Source organism: Phasianus colchicus, chromosome 10, assembly GCF_987193195.1.
Source record: "Phasianus colchicus chromosome 10, bPhaCol1.hap1.1, whole genome shotgun sequence".
Taxonomy (NCBI): Eukaryota; Metazoa; Chordata; class Aves; order Galliformes; family Phasianidae; genus Phasianus; species Phasianus colchicus.
This window is the reverse complement of record NC_143445.1, coordinates 21,507,145-21,526,331: the sequence shown is the minus strand read 5'-3', so window position 1 is coordinate 21,526,331 and position 19,187 is coordinate 21,507,145. Positions and strand designations below refer to the sequence as shown.

Sequence of the window (19,187 nt, the reverse complement as noted above, 5' to 3'; positions counted from 1 at the left end):
AACATTGTGTAGGATGTGATCTGAGAGTGTAAGACACGTGCAATATCATTTGTGACAATAGAACAATGGATTGCCCAGGCTTTATTTGTAAACCTGGATGTATTTATAGTGACTGTGTTTGGTAACTTTGTTGAAAAAAGTGGTGATGGAGCAAAATCAGTATTGTCTAATTGGTGTGGAAAGGCATTATTTGGCTTTATTTCCTCATACAGGTAAACTTCAGCATCGTGCTAGCACAGTGTGTACTTTATAATTGTAATAATTACCTACTGATTCATCACAGGTTATTCAGCAGGCCTTGCATCGTCCTCCTAGCTCAGCTGCTCAGTACCTCCAGCAGATGTATGCAGCCCAGCAGCAGCATCTAATGCTGCAGACTGCTGCTTTGCAGCAGCAGCACTTAAGCAGTACCCAATTTCAGAGTCTGGCAACTGTACCACAGGTGAGAGTGAAGATTGCTGAAAAATAGTGTTTTACTACTTTCTGCAGTAGGACTGCAATTCTAGAGTATTATCAAACATAATAACAGGTTAAGTGCCTGAGCTTTTAATGTCTCACAATTCAGTGTTATATTTTAATGATTTTGTTCTTTTGAATTGTATCTTCCTCCAAACTATTTGGAGGATTTAGTCAGCCTTGTAGGTGCTCCAGTAGGCGTCCATTCCATGCTTTACTGCATACATTATAATGCATCGTGTAAATCATCAAACAGGAAAAGATATGTATATTAAAAATAGACTACTTCAGCCTTCATCCCATTATTTTTTTCTGAAAGTTAATGGGGAAAGCAGTGAATAGCCATGTGCTTTAGTAAAGTCAGATTCAAGTAGTGAACATCTGGTGTGTCTTGCCACACATCTGGCTGTGTTGTAAGTAAAGGCAAAATTCAATTTTAACTCCAAGAGTGGAAATATAGGTAGTAAATGACAATGGTACATTGCATTTCTGAAGCAAAGCTTTTAATAGCCACAGAACATCAGGTCAGGCCTGTTCTGAAAACTCAAGCAGTGGAAAGACTTCCTTTGACCTCAGCTGGCCGTGGACTGACAGTACTGTCTTGCAAAGATAGGTGGCTGGTAATTATTTTGTATGAGGAAGCACTAATGCAGGTAAAAACTTCAGGGATACAGCTGTTCATTGTCAGAAGTAGGATGGACTCTTCTGTGTTCTTGGCTTCTACTTACGTACCTTTTTCAGTAGGTCAAGATAATATATTGATTTATTTTTTGGGATAGATTTACACATACGCTATTACGGAGATACAGTGAAGAGGTTTAGATTGGGGAAGGCTAAGAAGTTTTGTTATGCAGTCTATTAAAATATCTATATCTAAATCACTGTCTCTGTATTCAACTGAAGGTCAGGAACAGTGAACTGCCATTGATACTTGTTGTGTGTCCATTAATTATAATTCTAGAAGATATGGGGATGTTCCTTGCAGCATTTATAGAACTTATTTTAATTTTAGAGACTTCCAGTCATAATAAAAATTACAACGTGAGTTTTAATAACAGTTCTTAATGATGTCACATTGTAAGTTCTGAACACCATAGGTGATGAGCTGATCTGTTAGCTCCATTGTTAGCAGATTGATAAACTTTACCTCTGGTAGTTTTTGTTCAGGTCTTTATCTGTAAGAGCCTGTCTGAAAGCTGGAAGGAGTTCAAGGCATTTGACACCTTGCAGATACCAGCTTACAGCATGGAGTTCACTTTGAAAACTAGTTCCTCTGAGCAGCATTCCTGCTGCTAACTCAGGGAAAGTTAATGGTAGAGAGGAGTTTTTCTGACCGTTTATGCAATATTATGAACATCACTTAAACATTTTTTGATTTCAGTATTTGACACCTATTCTTGCTATCTAGGCAAGCCTGTCAGGTGGGAGGCAATGTACTTCCCCCACTGGGAGTGTCACTCAGCAGTCAAGCATGTCGCAGACCTCGGTACGTAACTGAACAAAGCCCTCCATCCATTCTTAACCCCTGTTGGTTATTCTATAACTATTTGGCAGCACAGAAAATACTTCAGTATTTAAATTTGTGTGGTTAAACAGAGTACTACAGGATCACTAAATAGCAGAATGATGACTGCAGTAAGTATTGGCTGCACTTTCGGTGTCTGCCACTCAGCCTGGTGTGAGCTGGTTGGTGTTGGAGGCTTCCCTGGTCCCAGCCCACTTTTGGTGCCCCGAGGGGCAGCTGCGCACTCAACGGGCACAAGTGACTGTTCAGACTGCTGCAGGAATCCCTCCCTGAGCTCTCATTTCTTGCTGGATTTTTTTTCACATTAGTTTCTTTGGTCAGGGCACAGCTGTAGATTGAAGTCATAACTGTGTATACCACTGATTACAGAGTGCTGAATCTAACGAATCCAAGTCATTTCTAACTTATATGAAACTGGTTAAAGTGTTTGTAGCTTTCATTCTTTTATTATCATTGTTTATCATGCATCTTTTATGCACTTTAACTTATTTTGTCCATATTTTAATCATGTGCTCAGGTTTGTTGTTAGCAGCTCTGTGTTCAGTTCACACTGCATTTCTTTAAGTAACATCTTCAGATGTGTAATTTGCACAGTCTCCATGTGCAGTTCTACAATTGTCTTGAGTAGGCCTTTGTTAGTCCTACAGACATCCTGCTTATTAACCATGCCCTCAAGCTGTTCATGGCTTCAGTGCATAGCTTCCGTGATGTAACTGTACAGCTTTTTTAAGCTCTCATAGCATTGCTTTGGCTTACAATTGTTAAAAGTAAAATTATTCATTCATTAAATTTGAGAGAAAGTTTTAAAAGATGTCTGATGTTAAGCTAACAGAATAATTGGGCTTGGATTTTCAAGGAAATCTTAAAATGATCTGAAAGAGCTGGGCACTTAACTCTGTTAGATGTGTTAGAAAAACAAACAAACCAGCTTTTGCTTGATGCCAAAAAGAAATTTTCTATGAGCTTTTAATACAAAATTATGAAGAGCTGTAGTTTCCAGTCATTTTTAAATGTATATATGAGAAATCAGAGTCTGTGTTTGTCAGCACAAGTAGGCATCCTGGTCAAGTTTAATAACAAGCATCTCAGAAGCTGTCAGTTCAGTCAGATAACACAAGATATTTATATAATAAAATTGAAATGTTTTTCTTAAAAAATGACAAGCTTTATGCTATGTGTTGTATGAATATGTATTTCTATGAGATATATTTTTTCAGATTTTGTAACATCATCATTTATATTTGTTAATGCTTGTTATTATTTACTGCTAAATATTCCTTTTAGTTTGAGAATGAAAATATACAGTCTTGCCAGAACCCAATTTTTTGATGTTTGGCTCAATACGTTTTTGGTATCTTTACAGTTCAGAGGTTTCAACTGACCCTGCCATTTTTTGTCAAAGGCTTTCTGGCTTTAAATCCTAGGATGATTGAATTTCCATGACAGAAGCAATATTTTTGTTTCCTTAGATTAACCTCTCCACCTCTCCTACACCTGCACAGATAATAAGCCGTTCACAGACCTCCAACACCACCAGCAGCAGTATTACCCAGCAGACTATGTTGCTAGGGAGTACCTCTCCAACCCTGAGTGCAAGCCAGGCTCAGATGTATCTCCGAGCACAAATGGTAGGTTTTGGTTCAGTCCTTAGGCTTGAGGATGGCTTGGGTTGTTTTTTCTCCCAAAATGATACTGTTTCCATTCTTATTTTGTTTCTAGGAATTGCTTTGTTATTTTTCTTTAGTTTCAGGTAGCATTAAGAGTTTAGTTACTAATTTATGAATATCAAACTCTGGAACACTTCTGAAGTCAGAGAAACAAAAGGTTGCTATAGCTTAGTTCTGCAGTTGAAGTCTGCTCATGTAGCCTGGTCTTACTACGATTGTTAAATGGATCAAGCATAGGAAAAGTAGCAACAGAACACGCCTCTTTTCTGGCTGTGTAAGAGGGATGTGCTGGAGTCTATCCATTTTCAGGACTGGGCTCTTTCCAGTACGCTGGTAACATCGAGAGTTCATTTTCTTGCATTTTAACTAAAATTCTCTCTAGAATTTGAGTTGGATGCATAGCTTTGATTCTCCTTAGATTCTTATGAAAATCATTAGATCTTCTCATTTCCTATCAGTGTAACATTTCTATTTCTTAAAGGGCAATACTGAGAAATCTGTGTAGTGATTCTATTTATTTTTTTATTGAATACTGTCTGTAGGGAGTCTTCTACCGACTGATCCCTACCTACAGTGTGTGAAATTTCATAGGAATTACCAAAGTTCTACACGAGGCCTTCCATAAGTCTGTTATACTGTGGCTAAAGAAATCAGTGACAATTAGTCATATTGATATATTGAAATTAGTAACTTGAGGTTGGTTGATTCTTGCAGTGTAACTTAATTAGTGTAGTTAAAGTTGATAATTCTGTTAAATCACATTTTGAGAGATTAGAAGATATTCAAAGTTTTCTTTCTTTAACACTGTAGGAATTGGGCTACTGTTGACTTTTTTGCCTTTTTTCACTCACTTGTAGAATTGGAAGGAAAATCTTTTTTAAAATTCTTATGTGAAAGCTGAAAATGTGTATTTTTCTGAATCTGGAGAACAAATATTTTACATTATTCATTTTAAGTTATATTTACTTAACATAGTGCAGTAAATAATGTTCATCTAAAGAAAAAAAAAGTAACTCTTAGAAGCTGTACATCATGATGTGTAATTCATGTATTTCTCTTCAAAAGTGCAGCACTGCTTTTCTTTAAGGTATCTTCAAAGTTTTATTCTGTTACCTGGTATTTTTTCTTGCTTAACAGCTAATTTTTACCCCTGCTACCACTGTGGCTGCTGTTCAGTCTGACATTCCTGTTGTCTCATCATCTTCCTCATCTTCCTGTCAGTCTGCAGCTACTCAGGTGAGCTTATGTAAATTTCTTAAGGGTGTGTCCAAACCAAGTGTGCCAAAACTGGGAAGTAAATAAACTTTATGCTTAAGTTTTACTGAACTACAAAAATTAGTAATTATTCTGTTTCTGTACATTTACAGTGTGTTCTCTTTACTGTCGTCATGCCTTTAGAGGTGATTGCATTATATGTAAGATTGGGATTCTGGGTATAAAATTTCAGCTTGAGGTAACAAGGATGAGAGAGAATTACAATGAATAACTTCATGCTTTCAGCTAAACTAGTATTGTCATTTCACAACTGAAATTATACATGATCTGGAAAAGCATATGGTACAGCACAGCTCCTTACAGAATGTTAGTCACTGTCTCCTGCTGTGAAAAGCTAACACTTGTCCAATTTTTGTTTTCATGAAAGATCTTCCCTTCTTTCTTAACAGTTTCTTTTAAAGTTATTAGCAGTGGGTTTTGTTTAGAATGCTTTTGGAAATCCAAGTAAATTACACAGTTTGAATGTTCTGTTGTTTGCTATTTTTATCACAGATGTTTACCTGTGCTTGTCTTCATGATTTACTAATTTCTCAGGTTCAGAACTTGACGTTGCGCAGTCAGAAGTTGGGTGTATTGTCAAGTTCACAGAATGGTCCACCAAAAAGCAGCAGTCAAACTCAGTCGTTGTCTTTGTGTGCTAATAAACCTGTAACCAGCACCAAGGGCATCCAACCAGAATCCTCAGAAAGCAATAGAAAGGGTGATAGCCCAGTGCCAGAGTGTCGGAGTACACCAGTCACACGGACATCGAGCATACATCAGTTAATAACACCAGGTAGGATGAGAACGAAGCTATAGAACTGAAGTAGTTTGTATGGTATAGTTATGTCAGAGTCTAATGCTTTCTGTCCAGGTTCTTTTAATGTTTAATACTAAATTTTCTTATTTGTTGGTATTTGACATTACATGGGACTTTGATATAGAGGATTGTTACTGCAGTGTCCTGCAATCACAGTACAAATGCAACGCAGCAATTGCAATATACAGCTGAAACTCAGTACAAACATAGTTCTCATTACTGGTCACTGTGTATGCACACTTAAGATGAAGCAGTGAAAGTATATGTGGATTATTTTCCCCAAAGTGCATTTTGTTAGTTATCTTGTGTGTCATCAGAGTGTTTTTGTTTTGTTGGTTTTTCTAGATTTCAGATAATTGTAACAATCCATAGGTAATAGTTCCCCAGAAACTTAATTAAGCAATAAATCAAGGAAAGCATGCAGTTGGTCAGTTGTGCATTTGCAGTGCATTCCATATGTTTGCTTTTTAGTATTCTTATTTTGAAAGAGTAAGGGTTGCCTAGAGAATTGGTTTTAATTCTGGGGAGTGAGCTTGCCTTAGTAGCAGCTTTTAGAGAAATAAAACATGCTTCAGTTATTGAGCCCTAATACTTATAGAACTTGTTTCTGGATGGAATGAAGTCCATTTTTAGTAGCAGAATAAATAATGAAAGACATAAATTATTTCTCAAGTGGAAAAGGGAAAGCAAGAAGAGGCACGTGAAGAAAAATGTGTGTGTCTGCATGCACTCAGGCACTAAGGAATTACTAGTGAATCACTGGTTCACTTAAATGTGATGTCATATCTCTGGAAGTTGTGCTGGTTCTAGACTTGGACATTTCAGTTTGTGATTTCAAGTTCAGGGAAATATTTTGGTTTTGATTCATGCTGAGCTCTCACCATTTTGTATAGAGTGCCTTAATATCATTACCTAAAATTTAACTTGGCAGTTATGAACAAATCCTTTTGATTGTGATGTATCTCTCCCATTTCAGTCTCTTCCAAAACAAAGGTTAAATCCATTTAAAATTGCATGAAATTCTTATGTAAAAGACTGGATCAGCAATAATCTTAGAACTAGGACCAAAAAAGTATAGATACTTTATATGAAAGTATGTTGTATGCATATATATGTAAAAAAAATATGGCTGTAATTGCTGCAGTTCACTTTCAAAATTGTTATAATCCTGTAAGTTCTTGTGTACTATATGCTGTCAAATAAGGTATTTCTAAACTTGGATCTGAAGGTCTGAAAAAATTGTGCTGGGCATACTTGGAAGTAAAAACTTCCTTTCATTTTTTTTAAATGTTCTCTGCACCCAAGGATGTGAATGCTAATTGTCACTTTTTTTTTCCCCCTCACAGCTTCATATTCTCCATTACAACCCCATTCTCTAGTAAAACATCAGCAGATCCCACTTCATTCACCACCTTCCAAAATTTCCCATCATCAGCTGATACTGCAGCAGCAGCAGCAAGTCCAGCCGATCGCACTTCAGGCTCCTTCTGGCCAGGAGCCTCCTCCATCACAGCACTGTCTACCACTCCCAAGCCATAGTCTTCCTCCAGCTCCTAGCAGTGTGCAGTCTCATTGCTCACCTATTCACATCCATCCTCCACCTCTAACACTATCTCCCACTCCATCCCAGTCAGCTCAGCAGTCAGTAGTGGTATCCCCTCCACCTTCTCACTCCCCTAGTCAGTCACCCACAATAATTATTCATCCTCAAGCACTTATCCAGTCACAGACAAACTCCCTTGTGCCAGCGGCTCTTCAGGCAGAGCAGTCTGCCCCTCAGCAAACTACTACCAGTCCAGTGCGACCAATTGCACAGCCACTTAATCTTCCATCACACCTCCCACTTCCACCTTCCCCTGCTGTACACATAGGATCAGTGGATCAGCCCAGCTTGGTTTCCCCAGGCCAGCAGATAGTGTCCTCCACACCACACCAGCAATATTCAGCCTTGCAGTCCACGCCTATCCCTCTTGCAGCTCCTCCACAGCTGTCAACATCTTCAACCCAGATACAACAACTGCCATTGCAATCTGTACAGTCTTTACAAGTCCAGCCTGAAATTCTATCTCAGGGCCAAGTTTTGGTTCAAAACACTTTGGTTTCTGAGGAAGAACTTCCTGCTGCAGAAGCTTTGGTCCAGCTGCCATTTCAGACTCTTCCACCACCGCAGACTGTTGCAGTAAATCTTCAAGTTCAGCCATCGGTACCAATTGAAACTCCAGTGGTAAGTGCTCAGAAACCATCTTCTGTTTGATTATGCTTCTGTGTAAGGTGGAGAACAATTTGCAGGCTTATGGTTAAATTACAAAGCTTGCATTTCGCAGAAGTCTTTAAATAGCTACAAGGGTGTGTGCAAATTAAAATACAGGGAACTGTAAATATCTGCTGTTTGAAAAAGTTGAGTTCTCTGTTCTATTTGATAGAAGAACCTATGCCTCTTAAACTTGTTCTTTTTAACAAAATAATTTTTCTTTCCATTGTCATCATGATGCCCACAGAATTTGTTGTCTCATAGGCAGTTGAAAACTAGTATTTATTAAATGAGCGTATTTTAATACCTCAACTAGTAATTAAAAAACAAACAACTATTTTTATATGACTCTAAGTATTAAGGTAGACTGGAAATATTTCTAAAGTGATAGTTTTGTTTGAATGTAGATTTACCAAGTGGAGAATGTATGTGAAGAAGAGATGCCTGAAGAGTCTGATTGTGTCAATATGGTTAGAACACCTACGCCACCGACCTTGTCTCCACCAGCAATAACCTTGGGGAATGGAGATGCACTTAATTCAGAAGAGCCTTTGTCGGGTGAGAACAAACATAAAACTTAGGTAGCTGTTTTGCTTAGAACTTAAAGTAAAACGATGTGTTCCTGAGAACTGTTTGGTTGTGGACTAGTCAATCAAGGAAAATCAGGTTTTGAGGGTAACTCTATAAATTTTAGAGATAAGTCTGTGTTACAGGACTCTGGGTACGGGGCTGGGTGTGTTTCTCTCTCTTCTTTGTATGATTCTGAGTGTATGTGTAGACCTAAGTCACAAAAATAGCACATACTTTGTTTTTCAGACCACGCGGGACTACCTTCAGTGACATCATCAGTCAGTGCCTCAGTAATTAAATCTCCATCCGATCCTTCGCATGCCTCTATTCCACCACCACCTCTTTTGCTTCCAGCCGCAACAACAAGAAGTAGCAGCACATCAATGCCCAATAGCATTCCTAGTCTAGAAAATAAACCTCCACAGGCTATTGTTAAACCACAGATCCTGACTCATGTTATTGAAGGCTTTGTGATTCAGGAGGGGTTGGAACCATTTCCTGTAAGTGTAAAAGTTGCTTTGAATTTTTTACTACTAATTCTTGAAATAAATTGTTTTTAAAGGTAGTTTTCTAGATGTTTAGGTCATTAAATTTAGAATATTTTTTCCAGATGTTGGCACGGACCTTTTATCTGCTTGGTAACTTGTTTCTTACAGCACTTCAGTAGACCTGTCTTACATATTTAATCAGAAATTGTGCTACTGTTTGGCTTGCTGGTATCACTGGATGGCAAGGTACTAAGTGAAACAGGCTATCCAGGGATAACTACAGAGGGTGATTTTAGGCTAACATTTACAATAACTTTGTATTATGCTTGTCTGTCTCCTACACACCTCAATTTAAGTGATAAATTAAACCTCTGAGATGATTCCTTGTTTAAAGTACCCCTTTACTAAGTAGTAATGTGTCTGGTAGGAGTTAGTGTTGAAAACTTGAAATCCCCTAATGGCCAATTTTAAAGCACTGAGCCTCCGCGCTTAAAGGATATTATCTTCTGCCTCATTAACAAATGTAATCCGTCTTTTTTTCCTGTTCCTTCTTTTCTCTAGATTTAGTATTTCTTCCTTTGCTGAATATAATTGCAAACTTTGCAGACGAGTCTTTGTATTTGTTTGAGAAAAGGTGTGTAGAACTTTGCTGTGTATTGATGACTCATTGATAAAAGAGTAGAAATGATACTGCTGATCTCAATTACAACTGCTAACTCACAAATAATGTTTCCAGTTATTCATTCTTCAGTTAACCATTGCTTTGCTTTTATTGCAATAGGTAAGTCGTTCATCTTTGCTGGTAGAACAGCCTGCAGAAAAAAGATTGCTAGTGGAGGGTCAAATCATGAGTGTTATGTGTGTTGAATCAGACTTGCAGAATACAAAACATGCAGACAACTCATCGGACACAGAGATAGAGGATATGATTGCAGAAGGTTTGTAGTTTTTGATTAAATATCCATTTTTTCCCTTCAGGTCTGTATCTCTACACCATCTCTAATACAGATTGTTTAAAAATGTTTATAGCTAGCTGCACACCATAACAACAGTTGCTGTGGATACACAGGAGCATCAGGAAGCTGTGCCCTTGTCCTGTCCAGAATACAATGGTCTCTAGCACACACAGCTCATGAGTTTAAAACACCCACATTCCCCATGCAATGTCTGAGATGCTCATCATTGTGGATTTCCTTAGAACTCAGCAATTAAGTTTTTTAAGTGTGTTGTATCACTATTCGTGCTCAAGCCCAAGTGTAGGCAGCCTCATAAATGATAGTGAACAGAAATTAAAGCATGGACTGTCCCAGAAAAGCCGAGTTAATCTTTACTTCACTGTTCAGAATTTTTCTGCAAGCTCTGTATCTTCTCTTCCACATCCCAAGAATTTGCACAGGGACTGATTTTAGTGACCTGCTAAAAATTTGTTGTAATTTATTAACACAGCTCTTAGTTTCATTGTCTTAAAATAGTTATTTTTCTTCTATATGAAAACCATAGTGAGCAGAGTAAGAAGGAACTGATCCAGAGCCTGCTACTCCTGCTGTCACACAGAAAATGAGGCCTCAAGTCTGCACTGGGGTTGTGGCTGAAAAAGTCAGGACTGTGTGCTGAGCAGTAGCAGGTGTTTCCATAGCTATGCTTCAGCTATAACCCACAGCATGCATTATTCATTCTCACCTAATTAAAACAGTTTTTCTTATGGGTGCTTTCAAGATAGGCATACCAATGACATTTTGTTAGGTACTGTGGTTCTTGCCATGGTAAGTGGTACTGAAGCACAGTGAAGAAATTGATTACATTTGTTATATGTCTCAACAAACGGATCAGCTCAACACTCAGTCTTTCAGATTATTGGATTCTGGTAAATTATTTTCTAGTGATTTATATCTTACACCTTTCTGACCAAGGATTGAAGACGAATTAAAAACTTTGCTTTACAATGGATTCTAAATCTAGAAGAATATTTACTGATAGTAAAGTTAAATAAGCATTGTTGGACTTTTGCTTGAGGGTGCTTTGTTTCACAGCTCTGGCAATATATGTTTCTGCTTGAAATAAAGAGTATTGTTTGTAGCACTGATTTTAATAAGAACTAGTTTAGCTTGAAAGTTCATCATTGAAAAAATGATGGCTTGCAGTCTTCCCATGTGTTCATATCTGTGCAAAAAGTGAGAAACAGTGGAGACAATGTCTGAAAAGAGGTCATTAATCTCCTGGATTCTGACTGTGTGATTGCATTTACTGGTGTAGTCTGCAGCCCTCGATATTTTCCAGTAACAGCCTAATTTAGGTAAAGGATATTTGAAGTGCTCTGCTTTGTAACTTTTGATTGTGTTGTAATTAAGATGTCTACATAGAAAAATGATTAATACAGTGTCCATTTCTGAATACAAAACATTCATAATTTGAGGCCCATACCTCATTTTTCACATAGGCATGGCAGGTGAAGTCTCAGAAAGTAAGCATTTGGCATACTGATAGAGGAAGGATGCAGTGTGACTAAATTTTTTCTAAACTTTTGTTTCATTTAATTCAAAACTTGTTATTTTTTCTCTCTACCTGAATGGTGGCCTGGTCTCCCGATGAGGGCTTCCATTTAATTAGTTCTTTGGGAGTCAAGTCCAGTGATATGAGACCGTCAAGCACAAGAGGTTTGGGGAAAGTGGGGGAAGTCATCAGATAAATTGCATGACCTCATTTGATGTTTTTGGTTGTTTTACAGTACAGTGGATTTTTACTATTCTAGACAAAATGACACTTGCCAATCTCTTAGCTCACGTAGCTTAGTAAATTCTTAGTAAGTACTTGATTATTGTTAATTTTGCTTCATCCTATGTGGAGCAAGGGAAATTTTGGGTGTTCTTCTGTATCTTTTAGAATACTCATACCTCTGTTGCTGTACGTGTTTTGCCTTTAGTACAGTAGATATTAATTCAGTTTTGCTTTTAGTAGTTCTGAAGAACCTTTAGGATTAATGCTGCGTTGTCTCTCGGATGCCAGACAGCTTGTGTGGTGTTTTATGGAATTATTCAACCACTCATGTTTCTGTTTTCAGTTTTCATTCCTGGTAGCTGATGTTAGATTTATGTACCCGATTTGCAGTTATTCATTTGATGAGTTAGGAGATATCCAGTACTGGGAGGTACCTACATTTGCAGAATGACAAGCAGAGGAGATTTTCTTATGCTAAACAAAGATTTAGATTGTGCATATATGGCAGGTACTCCTAATATAGAAAAGGTTTTTAGCATCAGTTATTGCTTTAAACTGTTCTTGCTATTTTCCTACATTATGTAGTTTGTGGGGTTTTTTTGGAGACAGCAATTAATTTGAAGGATAAATCTGGTCTTTATTTAGCTTTGGCTGCAAAGTTGGTCAGATTTGACGCGTTTCCAATTTCAACTTAGGGCATGAGGTAGAGACTTGCAGTGTGATAATCCTCAGTCTGACACTGCTGGTGGAGTTTTTTTTACTTCATTTATGCTTTTGAATCCTGGTACATCAGATGTGTTATTCAAATAATCATTTCAACCTTTTAAACTTAGCTGCATTATAGTGCTTTTTGATTTGTCACCTTGTCAGCTCAGTAGTTAGCGAGCTACTGTTGTCATAGCAATGCTGCAAATTCATAGTTAAAATCTTTTGTTTAAACCTTGATACGTGCATTTGCATTAGCTGACCCCAGTGCTGATCAATGAGTTTTGAACAAAAAATAGTTGCATTTTTGCAACTAATCATGTAAAATCATGTAAAAAAATAAAAATGTAGAAAATGCATAGCAAAAGGCAAACTATGTGAAATTTGTATAGGTAAATGAGAAATGGGGAAGAAATCTGTTTTGCTCACTGAATTTTTAAACAAATGTATTTTGTCCTTGATTGCATCCATGTGGCACACTGTTCCTTTACTTTGGTAGATGAAAATGTTGTATTTCAGTTTGTGCCAGTTTTGCTCCTAATGATGTATCTCATTGACTTATTGCATAGATGCAAGTTTGTGGTTTTTGATTTTTTTTCTCCTGCCAAAAATCAAATCTGTTTGCAGAGATGGTGGCATTCCTCTAAAGCATGTATCAGCTGTGCTCTCTCAGTGGAAGAGGGTGTAGGCGTTCAGCATGTCAGTGCAAGGCAGCATATGCCTCACATCAGGGCTTTCCTAGGTCTCCTTTTACTAATGCTTCCCTCAGCAGTTTGAGTGCTTCCCAGGGAGCAGGAGAAGCACTTGCTCATCTCAACAGTATAATAAAAAATACCCTGTCACTGCAGATTTTAAACTGATATATAATCCTTTTCTTCCTTGTATGCACGTTATCTTTGTAATGGATAAAATTGAATGCATTATTTGCTTTTGTAAGTGCTCCTTTTGGTTGTAGCTGTTGCTTATTCAAATAAAGTATTTACAGGTTTAATGCAGCATTTCATTAAAAGAGAGCTTGAATTTGGAGTGTGTGGTTCTAACGAATGCTTTTAAAACAATTTGTAAGAACTGTAATGTGTTGGATTTTTTTAATTGATGGATGTGTCTGAGGGCATACTTGTTCATGGGTGGTTTGAAATTTAACAAACAGTGCTGACTAACTTCACTGAATAATTTAATCTATGGTCAACTTACTTGAGTTCTCTTTTATGGAGAGTGAAATCCATGATTTTCTTAATTTGACATAATTCTCTGTTAATCGAAGTTCTTAATTATTAGATGTATTTTTAGACCTTCTGCATTTCTGCATAAGAAAAGAAAAATTTGAACACAATTTTGTCAAATTAAATCTGATCTCTTTCTGTATCACTCCTTCCTTTAGAGGGCCTGGATGAAATTGAAAATGAACTCCTGAAGTGTGAATTTTGTGGAAAAATGGGATATCCTGACAAGTTTCTACGATCAAAACGATTCTGTTCTACATCCTGTGCTAAAAGGTATTCTGTCTGTTATTTGTTATCTGATTAATGGTGTAGCACTCAAATAGTGTCTTATGTAGAAAAATTAAAAAGCAGACTATGTGGGATACCATGGTAGCATGTAATGTATTTCAGAAAGATAAACTTACAAAACTTACAGGTAAATTGTGGAGCTCTTTCAGAGGATGTAGTGAATGCAGTTAGGTTTGTAGGAATGCTGATGGATATTTGTGAAAGGTTGGTTAGATTTGGGAACTTAAACAGTAGTTTGTGGGCCACAAGTCACTGTATCTTTGTGATGTATTTTGCTGTTGGGCAGTGTCAAGACAGAACACTAGTCTGTGGGCTTTCTTATGGTTTTATGCAGTGTGGGGGGAAAAACACTGAACTTCATGTGATTGAAATGCATTTATCAGAAATGTTCTTAAATGTTTTTAGTAATGGTGTAAAATTCATTGTTTGTGTGGAGCAGAAAAGTAATAGTTATAAATGTAAATAATTTAATCCTTTCTTGAAAATGATGCTGGTGTGTGCTTTTACGTCATTGGCAAAGGCAAATGAATGTTGGTTTCTCTTTCTCTTTTGAGTTACTGTACTTTTTTATTATGTGTAGATCAAGTGAGAAACAAGTTGTAATCGAGATCTGAATCCTTTCATCATTGTAGATGGTAGATTGGTATTTAATCTCAGATGTTTTAGAAATGGGGAATAGTTCTCTGAGGAATAGATTTAAGTTCCTCTTATTTCTGTGTTGATGTGCTTCAAAACCACCTTTCTCTTATGTCAGCTGCTCTTTTCATACTCTCCCTCAGACATTCCAATTTTAAGCAGTGGAAATATACATATTTTCTTTAGTAGTTGTTGGGACTAGTATTGAAATTATATTCAGGAGGGAGTTGGGCTTTTTTCCTCTATCTTCATTTTGGCTGGCTGTCAGCTAGGTAGAGAAAATGAAAGCAAAAGATGTAACATGGTGCTAAGCTCTCAGAGGATGTGTTAGAGAAGTAGAATTTGAGTATGTGATAAAATGCAAAACTGTTTTTATCATGGGATTTTTTTTAAAAACAGGAAGGATGAGTGTCTGTTGGGGTTTATCTGGAAGTATATGATCTTGTTTCAAGGCAAGGGGTTAGAGTACATGGCCTTTTCTTTCTTACATTTGTGACACCTGCTGTTGTCTGGAATTAGGCAGCATTTCTGTAGACAACGATGTCATTTTCTTGCTAAGTCGATTGAATTCAGTCCAAAAAACTATTAGTGCATTATTGAATATATCTTACTCCTTTAGGCACAGCCTTAGTTGCACTAAGAAATTTGGGCTGTTTGCATCAGACAAGACCAATCGTTGGAATCGGAAATCAGATAGCCAAAGTCTTGGGCGACGCGGGCGTCGACCGAGTGGCCCTGATGGGGCACCACGAGATCATTTTCTTAGACAGGTCTGTGGAATATTTGCTTAAAACTATGGCATTGTTTTGGGAATTGCAAATGAAATATAATAGTGTAGTGTATCTGTACTGTATTTTCCAGCTTCCAATTACTTATCCGTCTGCAGAAGAAGATATGGCTTCTCATGAAGATGCTGTTCCAACTGCAATGACCACCCGTCTGAGAAGACAGAGTGAGAGAGAGAGAGAACGTGAACTAAGGGAGCTAAGAATTAGGAAAATGCCAGAGAGCATTAACTTGTTACCAGTGGTGCAGTCAGACCCTTCGGTATGGACTGTTGATGAAGTTTGGGCCTTTATACATTCTTTGCCTGGTATGTAATGTGCAGTTACTTGTTGCAGATTTTTAACAGTAAATCTCCTGGTTTTTAGCATTGCTCCGAGGAGAAGGTGGTATGGTAACAGCACGAGTGTACTCATTAGTTGGTGATAGAGACTCGAATGTGATTTGTTTCCTCTTGCTTGTTCCTTCAGCACAAATCCCGTGTTGATAGAACTAGTCCCACTTCTGCTGTTGCACCCCAGCTGATGGAGACTAGAGGTGTTCTTCCCTTCAGTCTGATTTCTCTCAAGAGGTCAGTAGAGAGATCAGACACGCTTCTTCCCCTTTACGTTTATTTCTTCACTTCCCTCCTTACTGCTTATTCAGTAGAAAAAGCAAGAAGGGAGTCCTTTCCTTTTATGCGAGTGAAAAATTTGAAAGGCTTATCATGATATAAATCACTAAAAAAGAATAACCAGGTTTCTTCAATAAAGCTAAATTTTTTGTTTTGCTGAAATGGAGAATTCCTTATATAAATGATATACTCTTTTGCTAGAAGAGGGAAAAGGTAGTATCCAAGTCTCAGAAAAACATCATGTTTCTCCTTATTTATGCACAGTTTTCCTTAGCTCAGTATTCATGCTTGTCTTTTTATCATCTTCAGGTTATTTGGCATTTGTTTGTTTATCATTTCCTGATTATCATAAGCCTTAAAGCTTTACACCCCACCCCTTCCCAGGAATGCCATTCTGTCTGATCTGATATTGTAACCCTTCCAGTAGACAAGATAGGTCTCCATAATAAGTCATCTGAGAATCTTTGTTGTTTACCCATACAACTCACATGTCTAAACATTGAAACCTAGCTTAGACTTTTTCCTAATTTTCTACTATTTTCTGGAATGCTGAACCATTTTGCTGTGTATCCCATTAGACTAATAACCTGCAAGAAGTGTATCCTTATTTGCTGAAATGCATGCATGTGTATGGCCAGTTACTATTTTTAATATAGGTCACACAAAAAATTGAATTAGAGATGTTTTAAATCAACCCTTCTTCTGATGGTTTATAAATTACAATTAAGGTATGTTATCTGCATCTTGGGAACTTTTGTGATGTCTGTAGAAACAAGTGAAGTTCCTTAGGCTTAAGGCAATGTATTTCTGTGTTCTACTGGTGTTACTGGGGTATGATGGCATTGCTGCTGTCTGTATTTTACTGGTTTTATACTTTGGAAGCTCCAGTTAACTCCAGAGCCCCCCCTGATTCTAGGTTCTATGAAAGAATAAAGGATTGCTTGTGTTCTTAAAAATGTAATACATTATAATCACAACTCATTTGCAAGTATGAAAACAAAAATATTATCTTTAAATGTGGTTACTGTTTTGAAACAATAATGGAATATTTCATCGGCTGCTGAATCTTTTCTATTTGTTCTGCAAGTGAGTTAATCATTGAATTTTAACACTTGATTTTTTTTTATGTATGCATAGTTACTAATCTCTATCCACACTAAGATCTAGTTCCTCTTCAAAAAAAAAAACAAAAAAAAAACTTAAAATATTCACAGCCTGCCAGAATTTTTTGTTACGTAGCTACATTCGTATTTTGGCACTTTGGAGTTTTATTCTGTCAGCTTCTCTATCTCAAATGTTAGGGACATCCGTTTTAATTTCCTGTTTGTTTTCAGTCTGTAAGCTGAGTTCTAGCTGTAGCATCAAGTGTCCTCATCAGAATTCTGAATGCCTCTGGAGTCTTGGAAGAATGTAGATAGCTGGACAGTTCTACTGTTACTTCCTCCCAATGAAAGAGCCAGCAACAGTTTGAGCCCCAGCAGAGCTGCTCCTTCCTTCTTTCAGTAGTTGCAAGGTTAATGTTCTCTTGCGCGTCTCCCCTTTCTTGTAAAGTAACTGCACAACCAATTGCAAAAACACCCAGGTCTGCTTGGAGGGCTACTGAAGTGCATTCAACTTCCATTTTTTGTTTTTTTCCAAAGTGACTTTGAGGAAAGACTGTGGGTTTTTAAAGAAAAGCAAGTGCATAGAGCAAGTCCTGCTTAAAAAGGCCTCAAATGAAAACAAATATTTTGTTTTCTAGGACCACTTTTGTTCCTAAATATAAAAGCTTCTCCTGTAAATGGTGTGTCCTGACAATCACCGTGTTCTAGTCTCACATTAGACAAAACACAATACCTATCACAGGAAATACTTAGCCTACAGAGGCTTTGTGGGTTGTCAGCAAACCTGTATGATGATTGCTCTTGTCTGGGGTGGAAAAGTTCTTCCAAAAAATGCTGAAGAAAAACCCCTAAAAACAACAAAGAAGAAAACAAAAATGCCTTTGAGGAATAACTGAAAACAGGAATGGAAAGTGGAGCCTGAACTAAAGTGTATGAAAGGCTTGAGATGTATGGAAGAACCATTGGACTGAGAAACATGAAGGTATTGAAACCAGGAAATGTGTGGCTGTGGCAAATAAAGCTTCAAATAAACAATGGATGATGAGTGCTCTTATGCACTTTGTTAAACAGACAAACATCTAAATAGAGGTGCAGACAGGGCAGCTCTTGAACAATTTTTTGTTTCCATAGTGTTGTTCAATGGAAAGCGACCTTCAGCTCCTTTGAACAGTCCAGCTCCATTTATTATGTTGATACTTTGTGTTCAGAAGGAGTTTACCATTTAAAGAAAAAATTCAACCAACTTAAAGTTGTGCTTGATGATGAATGAACTATTGATAAATGTACTAGTGAGATAGTTGTGCTAAAGCCTGCAAATCAAAATTGTTTGTTTATCTCAATGGAGTTAGCATCGTTTGGAAAATGTAGGTAAGTGAATTTTCTCTTTGAGATGTAGCTAACAGTAGAATAAGCACATCTTTTTATTGTTTGAACAAATCCATGTGAATGGTGGCTGTTTTTGTGATATCATCTGTTTCTTCCAATTGCAAGACCATGGCAACTGTTTTTCTTAATGAAATGAGAAAATTCTGTGCTAAGACTCGAACTTTCCAGTAAGTAATTCATAAGTAGTTATGGTGTAATTAGGTACTGTAGTAAATATGGCTTTCTTATAATCTTAGAAATTCTCGTCGTTATTGAGCTCTTTCATATACTGTGGGTTCCACAAGGTAAGGAGGTAAGCTCTTGGAATTGTGTAACTGTAAAGCTCAAGTATGGACTGTCACTGTGTCTAGGAATGCACATTTCTAACCCAGCAATTCTTTTTCTGTTCCCTTTAGGTTGTCAAGATATTGCGGATGAATTTAGAGCACAAGAAATTGATGGACAAGCTCTCCTCTTGTTGAAGGAAGATCACCTTATGAGTGCAATGAATATTAAGCTTGGACCTGCATTAAAAATCTGTGCACGTATCAATTCATTGAAAGAATCGTAGGGGGTGAACGTGGAGGTTTAAGCAACGGCTACTCTGTGACTAAACCAGCAGAAATATGCCAATGACTTCAGCATGGCATGAGTGTTACGGTGATGTTTTGTTGAACATCTGGGGTTTTCCCCCCACAGACTTGGAAAAAAAAAAAAAAAGAAAA

At 37.3% G+C, this 19,187-nt stretch overlaps 1 protein-coding gene across 9 annotated transcripts in view; it reads left to right on the top strand.

Annotated features, from left to right (window-relative positions):
* PHC3 (polyhomeotic homolog 3) overlaps positions 1–19,187 on the top strand; it is a 24,618-nt gene extending 5,431 nt beyond the window's left edge. For 5 of the 9 annotated variants that reach the window (XM_090147678.1, XM_031614615.2, XM_090147677.1 and 2 more), the window contains exons 3-15: positions 284–442; positions 1,865–1,942; positions 3,451–3,609; positions 4,786–4,884; positions 5,458–5,698; positions 7,069–7,946; positions 8,381–8,531; positions 8,790–9,043; positions 9,813–9,969; positions 13,833–13,947; positions 15,218–15,368; positions 15,460–15,691; positions 18,879–19,187. In XM_090147678.1, the coding sequence (XP_090003804.1) occupies positions 284–442; positions 1,865–1,942; positions 3,451–3,609; positions 4,786–4,884; positions 5,458–5,698; positions 7,069–7,946; positions 8,381–8,531; positions 8,790–9,043; positions 9,813–9,969; positions 13,833–13,947; positions 15,218–15,368; positions 15,460–15,691; positions 18,879–19,033 (2,829 nt within the window). In that variant the 3' untranslated portion in view covers positions 19,034–19,187. Of the gene's footprint in view, positions 1–283; positions 443–1,864; positions 1,943–3,450; positions 3,610–4,785; positions 4,885–5,457; positions 5,699–7,068; positions 7,947–8,380; positions 8,532–8,789; positions 9,044–9,812; positions 9,970–13,832; positions 13,948–15,217; positions 15,369–15,436; positions 15,692–15,851; positions 15,953–18,878 lie in introns of those variants that run through there. The other 4 variants (XR_016469765.1, XM_090147679.1, XM_090147680.1 and 1 more) reach the window with 4 other exon arrangements.